Source organism: Thamnophis sirtalis, unplaced genomic scaffold, assembly GCF_051295495.1.
Source record: "Thamnophis sirtalis isolate CommonGarterSnake01/CBP01778 unplaced genomic scaffold, rThaSir2_p1.2 scaffold_5, whole genome shotgun sequence".
NCBI lineage: Eukaryota > Metazoa > Chordata > Lepidosauria > Squamata > Natricidae > Thamnophis > Thamnophis sirtalis.
The window spans coordinates 139986828-140002453 of record NW_028261385.1 but is presented as its reverse complement, the minus strand read 5'-3'; the positions used below and the strand labels follow the sequence as shown (position 1 = coordinate 140002453).

Below are 15626 nucleotides of genomic sequence, written 5' to 3'. Positions count from 1 at the left end.
GCATTTTTGTTCATGGACAAGCCAACGTGGGCTGTTGGCAGGCTCTTCTGAACACAGGCAGGCTGGCAAGGACCAAGGGAAGATGCTATGGAACATGGGTAAATTGACGAGCATAAAGGTGCTATGGCATACAACATTCCAGAAATCTCTTATTCCATAAGGGTGTTCCTTGGGAAAAAAAAATAGTGGGAATGACTTATAGCAGGACTGTCAAACTCATGACCCATGGGCCGGGTGCGCCATGAGCTGGCAACTCCCCGGGGGAGAGCCTTTTCTGTTGCAGCTCCAGCCCTCTGGAATGACCTCCCCGTGGAGATCTGGACCCTTACTACCCTCCCAGCCTTCCGCAAAGCCACCAAGTCCTGGCTGCTCCAGCAAGCCGGGGGGCTTGTGAAATATCCAGCCCCACGGTAACTGTGAATGTTGTGTATTTTATTTATCCCCTTCCCTTGTTTGTTGTGAGCCGCCCAAAGTCCTTCGGGAGTGGGCGGCATACAAGACCAATAAACGCAACTCAACTCAACTCAACTCACGCCCAGTTCAGCAAAGGGGAAAAAAGTTGTGATATGTCACGTGAGGCCGCCGTGATGATGCGGGTTTGACACCTCTGACTTATGGGAACAACTTCAAATCTTCCTTGCGGACTTCCCCATTGACTTTGCTTATAGGAACCTGGCAGGAAAAGTTGCAAATGGCGATCAAGTGACCACAGCTTGACTATAACCTCATAATCGCAAGCTGGCCAACTAATACCTGGATGACAATTACATGCTCACAGGGGATGGTGCAGCAGCCACAACTTCACACTCTGGTCACAAGTCCCCTTCATTCAGTGCTGTTATAATTCCGAACAATCGCTGAACGAGTGGTCGTAATACGACAACTACCTCTATTATGTGTCAAGTATATATACATGTATTCCAGATCTACACAATAAGCCATCCTAGAAAACATGGTCCAATGCCCTATTCTGCAGAAGGTTTCCCTAGGGAAGGATTTCATGGTTGCCACATAGTCTTCCCAAAATATGGTTTGGCAGTTAAACCAGCTACCCAGGAGTGGGTTCCGGCTGCTGCTACTGCACATTACTTTAAAAAAATGCTTCTGCGTATGCACAGGTTATGACAGGTTAAAAGATATACTAAGTAGACACCAACTTACTCTGCCAAACCTAATATGGTTTCTCTCTTGTATTGACCATCTGCTGTAAACCTTTGGACATCCACTCCTTTGCCAAGGCCTTGAAGAATTTGAGCCTGGGTGAAATCCAAGAGTCGTTCATTATAGTACTGAAGATGTTTAATCAGAATTGCTATTTCTTCTGGCCAGTCCGCATAGCTGGAGTTGGTAACATGCTTTGTGACCATCTGAATTATATCCTTGGGGTCAGCCTGTAGAATTAATTCACAACACACTGAGATTTACGTTTGTTCGAAGAATCATGTTATGATGGCATTTTTAACTGTCTTCAAAATGTGGGGGTACATCGAGGGTTTGGGGGGGGGGGTTTGAGAAGAAAACATCTTACTTTCATACCTTTTGATCATTTCCAAACAAAAGTAAGATAGCAAGCAAGCAAATAAAAAAAAATGCCTTATCTTCAAAACACACTGCTAGCAGCAACAATAAAAAATCACTTTACTTTCTCAAATTTTGCCGATTCCGCCACTTGCAAACTTTTGTACTATAAGCATTTCTTAAATTGCAATTGATCATAAAAATTGACAGGCAACAAATGTATTCTTTTTTTTTAAACTGGGGGAACATTCAAACTCTTAAAAGTTGTTTTAGTACCAAACCCTTAAATCTATTTATTTAAAATGTAAGAGTTCTAGTACCCTCAGAACCGACAAAAAAGCTTGAACGTTCCTTTCAATTTTACCAGGAAATAAAAGTGATCATTGAATTCTTTTTTCTTTTTAAAGATAAAAAAAAAAATAGAAGTTTATTTCAAACCTCCACTCTGTTTTGTTTTAAATTAGGCAGCTTTATCTTTTTATAAGGAACTACTCCATGTACAAATTTCATTCAATTTTTCAAAATTTATTTTCCCGTGTTAATTTACAATCTCTTATTTGCAAACAAAGATTTAGATTTTACCTTTGGATGGAAATGAGTCTAATTTTTTTCCAAATTGCAGTTCAAATTAAATATTATCAATGCATATACCTAATAAAAACTTCCGCATTTTACAATATTGCTTTGTGACTTTACCACTTTCATGGTGAGGTCAAAATCCACAATTTACTTAGTTCCATCAAGTACTGAGAGACATGTTATAAGATTTCACTACATCCCATTCTATTTTTATAAAATATTACTGGTTGCTCTTCACAGTAACCTAATAAAGGTTTCTTTTAAGTTATCAATAACCAAAACACCATTTACTTGTTTGATACTATATAAACTGCATTCTAGAAAGTGTGTTCCACTTATATTGGAATTTTAAAAGCTTATCAATCTACAAAATATGATCATTTCATCTGCACTGCTGTCTTACCAATTTTTAAAGTTGAAGATTTAACTGGACATGCTGACAACAAATACATGTTTTAATACACAGGTCTCTTTCTCCCGAATTGATCTAAAGAAGGATGGGTTGCTGTATCCTTTCCTTTAACTATAGTAATTTTTCTCAAAATCCCTCTCAAGGAGCCACCACTTTAAACGTTAAATCAACCTTTTGAACTTGACAGACTATTTTTAAAACACGTCCTGTATATCAGCATTATTGTAGCAATTGCCAGGATTATGTCTATATAGGAAGCAGCAAGTGAAGCTAAACAGAATCACATCGATACCTGTACAATTAGCACAGGGCGCCCCCAAAGCTGTGTGTTCTCTCCACTTCTCTCTCTATTCCAGTGAGTGCACCTCAAAAGATCCACCTGTTTAAACTACTGAAGTTTGCAGATGATACAACAATGAATCCGCATACAGACAGGAGGTTGAACAACTAGCCTTGTGGTGCGACCGGAACAATCTGGAACTGAACACACTCAAAACCACAGAAAAGGTGGGAGACTTTAGGAGAAACCACCCCATACTACCACCTCTTACAATACTAGACAATACAGTATCAACAGTAGAGACTTTCAAATTTCTAGGTTCGATCATGTCGCAAGACCTAAAATGGACACCTAACATCAAAAACATCGTCAAAAAAAGCACAACAAAGATGTTCTTTCTGTGCCAATTCAGAAAGCTCAACCTGCCCAGGAATTGCTGATACAATTCTACAGAGGAATTATTGAGTCTGTCATCTGCATCTCTATAACTGTCTGGTTTGGTTTGGCAACCCAACAAGATAGACTAATTATTCAGAGGATAATTAGAACTGCGGAACAAACAATTACTACCAACCTGACTTCCACTGAGGACTTGTATACTGCACAAGTCAAAAAGAAGGCTGTGAAAATATTTACAGTCCCCTCACATCCTGGACATAAATTGTTTCAACTCCTACCATCAAAACGACTCTGTAGAGTACTGCACACCAGAACAACTAGACACAAGAACAGTTTTTTCCCCGAACGCCATCACTCTGCTAAACAAGTAATTCCCTCAAAATTGTAAAACTATTTACTAAGTCTGCATTACTATTGCTATGCTTCTCATTGTTCCTATCACCCATCTCCTCCCACTTTTTCCTTCCAATTTATACTGATTGTTTCCTAATGTGATTTGATTGCTTACTGGTACCCTATGACTATAATTACGTGTTATACCTTATGATTCTTGACGAATGTATCTTTTCTTTTATGTTCACTGAGAGCTTATGACAAATGCACCAAAGACAAATTCCTTGTGTGTCCAATCACACCGATAAAGAATTCTATGCTATTCTATTCTATTAAAAAATGTATACCTCTCCCTCTTTTTCAAATTCCATGAACTGAATTGCATTTCTTTACTTTTCCTCTTTTTAAATAACATATCAAGACAGGAAATACAAATGTAAGAATTCTGAAAAGTAAGCAGGTGAATTATTTGGAATATATAGTATATCCATATATTAGCATTACCTCCTTTGGTACTCTCTGTATAAGAGTACCAAAGGAGGTAATAAAATGACTGCTTTTAGAATTAAAGTGTGACGATGCTGCCTAGCAATTCTGGAAGTTTTAATATCACCTTGTGGAAAATTGGCTAGCAATATTTTTGGAATGTGTCACTCTCGTGCTTAGAAACGACTGATACTCTTAGATATTTTGTCACCACCGTTTCCTGAAAAAGTGAATTCCAGAGCTTATATATTGCACTGGCTTACATCTTACATCTGCAAAATAAAGAACTTATTTGATTATATTATACTTCTGGTACAAACAACTTCCTGAATATGGGTTTAAGCATATGGAAAATCCAGACTTGTAATCATGCTCAGCCTGAAGTCTAATGCTAATCTATTTTGGGAAAACTACACTGGGGATTTTGTTCTTCTACAGGATTCAAGATAAAAGGCCAATATTCAAGTTGGCTAAGATGAGTAGGTTGTTCCTGATCTAGATTTAATTTGCGCGTTGGATTTATAGCATAGTTTTAGTGTGTGTTTATAGAAAAAAAATAATATTAAAAAATAAATAAATATAAACCTACCCTGTAAAGAGGATGGCATTCATCCTTGAAGCATGGTGCCAAGTGAGCGTAGATTTGTAGACTATAGTAATAACTTGCCAGTTGGAGTGAGAGAGCAGAAGGAGGCTGTTTTTCAAAGCAGTTGTTGGCATCTACCACCTAGAAGAAGAGAATTAATGTAGCCAATACAAAATTATCTTGATAAGCATATCATGTCTTTAATGATGGCTCTAGAATGATAATTGAAAGAGTACAGCATAAATAATAATAAAAAATATAATGTAATGTAATATAACATAATATAAATAAAATAATGGTGCAAATGGGCTGTGAAGGTTCCAATGGTTTATCAGCATGGTGTCTACTGTTGTGACTCAGCAGAAGTTTGCTGTGAGTTGAGTCGGGATGCAGGAATAACAATGCAGCTGGGGCTCGTTAGTGTCGTCTTTTGGAGATAAAAGGACTGATGGTGCCACGCCCTGGTTTTGCAGAAGTCAACGTTCGTCGTTCGTTCGTCGTTCATCGGTCGTGGTTTGTTTGTGAGAGGCACTTGGATAAGTGATTTGCTTTCTGTAACCCTGATTCAAAGAGACACTTGGAGAAGTGATTTGCTTTCTTTCTGTAAACCTGGTTTTGCTGTAAGAGCTCTTTGTTTTTGCATTCTGCTGCGTAACCTTTTTGCCCGAGACTTTATTTATGTTTATTTTGGGCTCGCAGCCAGTGTGAGCCAGAACTGATAAAGTTATTTCCTTTTAAGTCCGCCTGACTGTCTGTGAACGAGCGAGGAAGGGGGGTCAGAACAGTCTACTATACAAAAAATCTCGGATGGCACTTATAAAATTTGCACGCTGACAACATTTCCACTGGTCATTTAAAAAGGCTATATTGTTTGGATCTGCACATACGTTACGCAGGGCTTCAGATGAATTGATGTTCTCCTGCCCCTACCCCCAGCCATTGTTTCTTCTGCTTGACTGGAGGTCTATAGCCTCATTTGACTTTGGAAAAGACAACCCAGTACATCTAAGTTCTTCCTATAATTATGTTTTATTAAATTCATCAAAATATAAAATACAAGTGAAAATAAAGACAGTGGGGAAGGGGAAAGGGAGAGAAAGAAGTGTGGGATAAAGAGAAGAGGGGGGGGGAAAGTATTAACTTCTAATTCTTTTCTGCTGAAGTACAATAAAAGTAATAACAGTACTAGCTTCAATGTTTTGCTTTTCCATATCTAATATACAAGAGCCATTTCTATAACAACAAACATATCTAATCAGCAAATCCCAAAATCAATCTTTCGGGTTTTTTTCCTGCCTCAACTACAAAAATCTAAAAGCAGTAGTATTTAAAAGTTCTTATAGCTAATGGCAACTGTAAATCCTAACTGTATTTTGGCTATCCTATAACTTTGAGGGAGGTGATGGTGGGGGTGGGGGAAATATTTAAAAACAGTGATTTTGGAATTATTTATGAGTGCCAGGTCTGATCGTCAGAAGTGGTAGGAGAAGCCTGGCTAGATCGGATTGGTCTGAGATGTGCATGCGACAATAAAATAAATCACTAATTCCGAGGCAAGATATGCAGTATTACACTTTATTTCTCTCTGTCTAATCTTCAGAAATTACAACTACCGTAATTAACTCACTGAATAAATGAATTGGTTTTGTTGTGGCCCAGCAGGAGCCGTTGGAGCTGCCACCAGACTTCGACAGCGAGGGGCCCGATGAGTCGGCTCTGGAGGATGTAGAGGACCCTGGACAGGGTTCCGACTCCGAGCAGGGCGCAGAGAGGCTGGTTGGCCACTAGGAGGCGCCTGAGCCTCAGACCAGTGGGGAGGAGACAAGGGAGAGTGATCCGGACGCCAACAGAGAGTTGTTCCTGGATGCCCGGCACCGAAGAGCTAATAGGCGTAAGGAACAGTTGCGCAGTTACAGGAGATAATTGCACTCAGCTGGTGGTAATTAGGCTCCTCTCCAGACTATAAAAAGACTGCTTGTGCACACACCCCTCTTGCAGAAGTCAACACAGGAACCAATGACGGAGAACATTTTTGTGAGCTTGGCAGGCTGGATTGCTGCCCAAGGATTTGGTTATCACTGATATGGCGGTTTGATTTTTGTGGTTCAGTGTCAGTTGAATCCAAACTGGGGCAGTGAAAAGGCTGGTGCACTAGAATGAAGAGGAAAGCGTGACCCGACAAATGCACGCATGACAAAAGCGTATCAACAAAACCGTGGTGTGAAAACCACGATGTCATCAACACGCCGACAACAGCGCGCTGACAGAAGCGCGATTTAAGTTAAGGTAAGGGTTAGGGTCAGGGTTACGTTTAGAGCACGCTTCTGTCGGCGCGCTGTTGTCGGCGCGCTTCAGCGCTCATTCGTCGGCGCGGTTTAGAACTTGCAGTTTTGTCACCGCGGTTTCGTCGGGCGTGCTTTTGTTGGGCGCCCTTTTGTCAGTGAACCAGAGGAAAGTACCATTTCTTCCCCCAGCAGTCTCACATCAGATTATGTGCTGAAATATAACAGAAGCTAGCTTTTTTTTTTTTTGAGCTGAAGCATTCTGTATGTTTATCCTTATCAAGGAAACTAAATTCAAATGCAATACAAGAAGCGGATAAGAGATAAGTGCAGCAAAGAAGCGTGTCTCATCCATGAACATACCTGGGGTAAAGCAAGCAGGTAAGCCAGAGATAATGTCATGTCATTTGGCAAAGCTTCACTGGCCAACTGTAACAGGACTGCAATAGAGAAAGAGACATAAACATTCAAATGCTGACATCTCCAACCTTTGAACATATTAAGTTCTACACATTTTTTTCATTCAGTTCCAGACATAAAGGTCATGTATACATTCAATTAATGTTAATCAGTTTAATAGCAATTAATATGTAATTAGATTGTGTTGTGGCCCAGCAGGAGCCGTTGGAGCTGCCACCAGACTCCGACAATGAGGGGCCCTATGAGTCGGCTCTGGAGGATGTGGAGGACCCTGGACAGGGTTCCAACTACAAGCAGGGCGCAGAGAGGCTGGTTGGCCACCAGGAGGCGCCTGAGCCTTGGAACAGTGGGGAGGAGACAAGGGAGTGTGATCCGGACGCCAGCAGTGAGTTATTCCTGGATGCCCGGCACCGAAGAACTAATAGGCATAAGGAACAGTTGAGCAAGTACAGGAGGTAATTGCACTCAACTGGTGGTAATTAGGCTCCTCTCGAGACTATAAAAAGGCTACTTGTGCACACGCCCCTCTTGCAGAAGTCAATGCAGGAACTAATGTCGGAGAACATTATGGTGAGCTTGGTAGGCTGGATTGCTGCCATGGCTTATCTGTGTTGGACTGCTGCCAAGGCTTATCTGTGCCGGTTTGCTGCCAAGGACCTGTCTATCTGTTAATTAAATGCCGTAACTTATCTTTGGCTCGGAGTGTGTGTTGGTGTGGGACGAGGGGGGGGGGGGTCAGAACAGATTGAGATAATGCTTTGGTTTATTTTCCAGTCAGGGTGATAAAGCAGTATAGGGCAGGTGTTAAACTGAACAGTTGAAACATTTTTCAGGCTGATTTACATTGTCAAATCGGCTGGCTTTAAAACGAAAGCAATCATATAAAAGTTATGAACATTTAGAGAAACGGGCAGCATGACCACGTGAAATACGTATGTTGCTTCTGCCAGTCAGCACATCTGTACTTATCACTCTTTATGTAACCCAAGACTCAACCGTTAATCAAGCATTTATCATGGGAAAGAATGCAGCAAGCCTATTACCATTTTACAAACCATTACTGCAATGAAAGAGTTATGGAAATCTATAATTCAGTACTCCAGCTGGTAAGTATTCCCAACGCGAGGAAAGATACAAGTAGCACTGACAATGATTTCTGAGCTCGGTTGCCTTTCCCCAAACCAGACTGCTGGGTCATCAAAATGAGTATAGCGTACCCAAACTGGAAATGATGTTCTAGGATTTCTGTCTGGGACTGGAAATGGGATATTTTACAAGAAAGCACATATTCTCCCGAAGCAACATGGACTTTTGTAAGTGCAGAGTCAATATATTATAAAAAAATTAAAAACCCTAATCACCTAAAGCCTAGGTATGTGTATGTATGAACTGTATTTCCCTGAAAATAAGACAGGGCCTTGTTTTCTTTTGACCCCCAAAATAAGCGCTTGGCCTTATTTTCGGGGCAGTCTTATTATTTTTGAGGTGCAGAAGGCAGCTAGCGTGGTCACCTCATGGCTGCTGCTGTGTTGCAAGATTTTTAGGCAGGGCTTATTTTTGGGAGAGGGCTTATTTTAGCCCATGCACTCAAAAGCCTGATGGGGCTTATTATTCAGAGAGGTCTTATTTTCAGGGAAACAGGGTATGTATGTATTACTTAATCAAATTTATCTAGCTGCCCATCTCAACAATATTGTGGTATTCAACAATAATTTATATAATGTATAATAATATTATAATTACAATCTGTTGTACAGACACCCAGATGTTCAGACAGGATTTGACATTTTTGCTTACCTATCGAGTCCTTACCAAGGACCAGAGATAGGCAGATGTGGTGGTTTGATGGTGTTACAGATACTGTCACACCAGGATGTAAGCTATTCCAAGAAAAGCTGCCTTTTGCAACTGACAGATAGTGATTTTGTCAATGCTGATAGTGTTCAAGTGGTGCTACAATTATCTTGTGAATGCACCCAATTTGGACTTGATCTGTAATAACAAATCATTATTTCTTTGTTTTCAATCTCTGTATATTTGTGATGGGTAAACATTTTTTCTACCAGTAATTTGGCAGTTCCTCGTCCTGGTTGCTCAGCCAACAGTCCTGAGTCCTGTAGCCTATTTTTCACCAAATGTGCAGAAACTCCAACACCTAGAGTGGTTCTTGAACCAGGTGCCAACCGAGCCAATATGGGCTTCTGATTTACATCTCACCATATTTTTTTTGCAGATTATCTATATCTATCTATATCTTTCTATCTATCTATCTATCTATCTATCTATCTATCTATCTATCTATCTATCTATCATCTATCCATCTATCTATCTACAGTATCATCTATCTATCTATCTATCTATCTATCTATCTATCTATCTATCATCTATCTACAGTATCTACAGTATCTACAGTATCTACAGTATCTATCTATCTATCTATCTATCTATCTATCTATCTATCTATCATCTATCTATCTATCTATCTATCTATCTATCATCTATCTACAGTATCTACAGTATCTACAGTATCTACCTATCTATCTATCTATCTATCTATCTATCTATCTATCTATCTATCTATCTATCATCTATCTATCTATGATCTATAAAAATATAAAGATTATGTTGTCGATTGAGGAAAACTGTTATGGAACATTAACTAGAAAAAACCAGTGATTCTTTTTTCTGTGTTTTGTTCAGTTTTATATTTGGCAAATTTCAGAATTGTCAATATACAGGGAAAGAATCTTACAGATAATATCAAAAGAAATTTTCGAAAACCAGAGGAAAAGTTTGGTGGATTTATGGTATATATTTTAAAAGTCTTGACAATTATTTTGCTTGCTGACCTAGCAATATAGCATAACGGCTAGGATACATGTGCAGAATGTGTGGGTCAAAATCTTTCATTTTTCTGCTCATTTATTCCATAAATATACTAAAAATAGACACCATAAATATACTGTGTGGTGGCATAGTAGTTAGATCGCAGGCTAATTGTGTTGACTGTCAACTGCTGTTTGGGAGTTCAATCCTGACCGGCTCAAGGTTGACTCAGCCTTCCATCCTTCCGAAGTCGGTAAAATGGGGACCCAGATTGTTGGGGGCAATATGCTAGCTCTGTAAACTGCTTAGAGAGGGCTACTACGAAGTGGTATATAAATCAAACTGCTATTGCTATTGCTAAGTGATAAACAAGTGAATAAAATCTCTTGAAAGTCCTCCCCCCCCCCCAAAAAAGAGAATCTGACTTCTACTAAAAGGAATTAACAAGATTCTGAACGAGATCCTTTTTTCTCTGAAGTACCTTATACATTCGGAGTCATAGGGTATCATCCTGTACATTCAAATTCAGCAGTTTCCCTGGAAACTTTGACAGTGATGGATTTTCTTAGGCCAACAACGTCAAATAACATTTATCTACGTTAAAGCAAGTCAGTTATAAATGAGCAACTTTGTATGAAGGTCCATGTGGGAAGAAACATGTAAACAAAATTAATTAGTGTGATTTTTCATCATGCCATTCCCTTTTGGAGTAATCGATGTTATACAAAGCATGGGAAAAGAATAAGAAGTAAATAAATAAATTAAAAAGGAAAGGAAATGTAACTATAATTTAGACCAGAGGTGGGTTGCTACCGGTTCGGTAGTGGAAATTGCGACTTGGTCGCCGAACTGGTAGGGACGACAGGCTGGCCGGTTTCCCGGTTGCCGGCATGCTTTTTTAGTCCTTTTTTAGTCCTTTTTAAAGTCCTGCACATACGCAGAACAATTTATAGAGAACTGCGCATGCACCGAACCGGCAGTAAGGGCGGCAGCAACCCATCCCTGATTTAGACCACTGTCATTCTCTGTATCTGTCCTTCCGAATATCCATGTTTCCACTATATAAATTTCTACACTGCCTGTATGACTAAACCAACTCAACTGCTTTTGTCTCAGTTACCTTTTTTTATATTCAATCCACATCCATTCAGCATGCATTCATTCCTGACCCTATCTTCCCCCACTTTTTTTCTTCTTCAGGAGCGCATTCAACTTATGTTTATGTTTCTCCTGATAGCCAACTCTAACTTCCACATAACTAAGAGAGCAAAAGAACATTCTTATAGACAGCCTTTGAAGCTTCTTTGGACAAGCATACATCCTTTGCAACATATGACATACTGCCCATTAAGGCCAAATGGTTCACCGGCAAAATGGCACCCGACTAAACCGCAGTGACAAAACCGCGAGTTCTAAACCGCGCCGACGAATCAGCACTGAATCGCGCCAACAACAGCGCGCTGACAGAAGTGCGCTGTAAACCTAAACCTAACGCTAACCCTAACACTAACCCTAACGCTAACCCTAACCCTTAACTTAAATCGCTCTTCTGTCGATGCACTGTTGTCGGTGCGCTGTTGTCGGCGCGTTGATGACATTGCGGTTTTAGCGATGTGGTTTTGTCGGCGCGCTTTTGTCGTGCGCACATTTGTCGGGTCACGAGGCCAAACAGCTTCCCAGGCACAGTGAGCAAGCTAATCCCCTGGAGTTTTTGTGTACACTAAAGTTTGAGTTTGAGTTTGAGTTTATTGGGATTTATAGGCCGCCCTTTTCCCTGAGGGGACTCAGGGCGGCTTACAACCACAAGGGAGGGGGGTGCAGTGTCAAAAAAACAAAACAAAATGTGAACAAAGAAAAATAGTAAAAACACAACTTTCGTTCAGCAAACTAAAACAGCAGTCTTCCAAATATCAGGCATAGTGGAATTTTATATATGAATTAAACAAACTCCACAACCAATCCATGAAGCAAACCACACTGATATTTCAAATGTTCTCTTGTTACGCCATCTACATCTGCAGTCTTACAACTTTTTCAAGATTTTCACAACTTTCATTACGGTACTTTGTTGCCATTATAGATCAGTATATCATGCAAATTACTAGTATATTCTTTCCTGCCTTACCTCATTTCAGCTTCATCCCATTCCATTTAATCACTTTCATTTGTAATTCCATTCATTCTGCTAGAATCTCATTCTTTAGCCTGCTTATTCACTTCCAAAACCATTTTTGTTAAAATCATCCTGCATTTTCTTAGTCTTTCTAATATTTCCTTGTTCCTTTTGACTATATTTCCCTGTAAATGCATTATATAGAATCTTCCTCTTATTCTCTCCCTCCTCCCCCCAACTCTCTCTGCAACATAAATTTCTGCAGCACTTAGCAAAGTAGTTGTTTCAGTTCTGTTCCAAGGCAGCTTCCATGGCATTTCTTATGTCTATTTTCTATTTTTCATATAGGATTTCTCTCTTATTGTTTTATTTTCCCTTTTCTTTTTGAAGACTATCCAGTAATGGCTGTCCCTCATTCAAAACTTCTCATTACCCTTGTATCTCAATCTACTATAAACAATCAAATCAATCATGTTTTTATCTTTATTCCTTTGCCATATTGACCAAAAGTTTAACCATATTACCAACTATGACTATACGTATTTTCCATGAGCATTGTCCATAACTTAGGACATGGGTAGAATGACACCATCGGCATTGACAAAATCATGTTCAATCAATTACAAAAGGCAGCTTCACAACTTACATTCTGTGATGATATTTTTAACACCATCAAACAACATCTCCCCATCCTCAACACTCTATGGTTGTACAATCTGCCGGCAGCTGGCCCACAACCATAGAGCGTACGGCCAGAGCGGAAGATTCGGTTTGGAAGCTGCTGCAAAAGCCATGCGGCGGCGGCGGCAGTGCGCTGGCTCTGCAGGTTGAGCAGGGCCAGGGCATCATGAAGCTGGGATGCACGCGGGTGAGCAGAACACCCTCTCCAGCTGTACAGAGCACCATTCACTGGCATTTCAAAGGCGCCAAGCCGCAGGAGCCAGATGGCGGTGAATAGGCGCTTGTGCGGTTTGGCAATACCCCTAGGTCAGTGAATGGCGCTGTGGCTGGCTGGAAAGGGGGTTTGCCGGGTGGCTGCTCGTGAGCATGGTTGCTTCATGGCTGCTGTATTGCACTGCTGTGACAGCGCAACACAGCCATTTGCCCATGAGGCTTTGCCCGGCTCTTTGGGAGCCTGCTCACAAGAGAGCAGCCGCCCAGCAACCCCCCTCTTCAGCTGGGCTGGGCATAGCGCTGCTCATCAACCTAGCAGTATTGCGAAGGCACCAAGCAACGTGATCACTTTTGCCTCCCCCCCCGGTTCCCGTGGTTTGGCACCTTCGGGATACCGCTAGGTTGGTGAGCAGTGCTCTGCCTGGCCGGAGGTCGGGGGTTATTTGCAGGGGAGGGCTTACATTTTTGCCCACCAGAAAAATACGGCATGGCCTTATTATCAGGACATGTCATATTTTCGGGGAAACACGGTAAATATATATAAAATAATCAATATATAAATAGACACACTGTATGTCCAGACAAACATGTATATATTTTACCTTCTGTAGCAGGAAACAGATCATGTCCTTCACTTTTAGTTTCTGCAAGCTTTCCTGTTCTCAACAATACTTCTGCGAAGCTTTCCAAAGGAGCGTGCTCATACATGGTATAAGTTATTTCATTCTGTAGAACAGGGGTTTAAAGCATAGCAACATATTTAAATATTTCAACTACCCCTAAAATAATTATGATAGCTAGAAAGGCATTTAATATTCAATACGTTAACTCTTCCCAATGCCAATTGGATAAGATCTCATCTATTATCTAGCTCCAGAACATTGTGCAAGTCAGGTTATTAGGAGTGTTTAAAAAGTATTAGTATGCTTTAAACTTACATCTGAAAGATATGGATTGTCAATCAGAGTTTCATAAAATGGATGGCACCCTTGTTTTTCAATGGCTGCATTTGCTCCAGATGTGTTTTTTAATACATCTCCAAACTCTTGACCCTTTCAGAAACAGAAGGAAAGCCATTACTGAAATCAAACATCAAATGTTAAGGTATCATAAAATATCGGGACTTATACTTTAATTCTCCATTTCACTCCAGCAATAAAGTTAAGGGAAAATGGGAAGACGCAAAGATAAAATGCATACTCCAGAACTTTGCGGTACATATAATATTTCTGTGTGTTTTCTGTTTTCCTATAAAAGGCCCATAACAAAATCCTCTATGGAACACAAAGTAATGATGCACTTAACAAACCAAAGCATAACAACCGGAAAACTAACATATGGTTTCTTCTTACATGCAACGGTCGAAGATAAGCTATTGACTTTTTCCACCACTGTCGATCACTGACAGCATGCAACACAGCCTTCGTGGTCAGCGTTGTGTTAGAAAGGACTTTCATGGTTTTAGCTGTAGTCCACTGCAGGAGATCAGCAGACTGACTAGAGGGAAAGCTGTTATCCGCCTGTGAATTATGCAATACGCAACACATAAGCATTAAATGCTATCTGCCAAATCAAACATTTTTAAATCAACACATTAAAAAAAAAAAAGCATAAAGCATCTTCCAAAGGTTAGCCAATTTCAACCGTTACATTTCCTGCAAGTGCCATGTGAATATGGGGTATCAAAAGCACATTCCATTCTCGGTTATAAATGCATATTTTAATACCCTACCGCAATTTCCAACATTAAGTAAAACAGTTTTGTGATTACACTTTATTTAACTATCACGTTATCAAAATGTGTTTTAGAAGCTTACAGTAATCAGCTATTGATTAGAAGCCTGTTAAAGAATCTTGACAAGTGATAAAAAGAATATTTTTGCTTCATTCCAAATGTTTGGAAGGAAAAGCTTGAATATCTAATTGCACATTACAAAATTAGAAACATTTCGGTCTCATTAAGATTATCGTGGTTGACATTACAAACTTCAAATAGACACCACAGTAAACAAATAAACAAAGCTTTGTTGAAGGTTGTAAAAGAAAAAGCTATAAATAATATGTTTAGTTTTTTGGCAGAGTGCCTTTCTAAAATAAGCATGATATTTCCACACAGTAGAACAGTTTATCTAGTAAGTTTGGCTTGGCTTAGAATCAATTATTCATTCTTAGAAGGAAGAATCATAATAGTGCCTATTAATATCCATAAAGCATTTTTTTCTTGATATACATTTTTGTTAAAATGTGTTCCTTTCTAGAACATTCTAACGACATGAAAAACTATATCACATGTAAATATACACTTAGGGAGGCATGAACCCCACAGAGGAATGGATTTCTCAACTGATCAGACATCCAGCATTCTCTTTCATATCTTTATTCTATCACAGAATACATGATTTCATCCTGGAAACTAATCATGTAAGATTGAGGATATCCTTTGTGTCAACCCTGGAGCCATCTCTGAGCATCTTCAGGACTGCCACAGCGAGGCTGGA

General features: G+C 39.9%; 1 protein-coding gene across 2 annotated transcripts in view; it reads right to left on the bottom strand.

Annotated features, from left to right (window-relative positions):
• NBAS (NBAS subunit of NRZ tethering complex) overlaps positions 1 to 15626 on the bottom strand; it is a 191288-nt gene that overhangs the window by 53551 nt on the left and 122111 nt on the right. Inside the window, exons 36-41 of one of the 2 annotated variants that reach the window (XM_087716997.1) lie at positions 14481 to 14648; positions 14067 to 14180; positions 13731 to 13854; positions 7239 to 7315; positions 4597 to 4734; positions 1162 to 1391 (exon numbers count right to left, since the gene is read on the bottom strand). In XM_087716997.1, the coding sequence (XP_087573123.1) occupies positions 1162 to 1391; positions 4597 to 4734; positions 7239 to 7315; positions 13731 to 13854; positions 14067 to 14180; positions 14481 to 14648 (851 nt within the window). The remainder of the gene's footprint in view (positions 1 to 1161; positions 1392 to 4596; positions 4735 to 7238; positions 7316 to 13730; positions 13855 to 14066; positions 14181 to 14480; positions 14649 to 15626) is intronic. The other variant, XM_087716998.1, reaches the window with a different exon arrangement.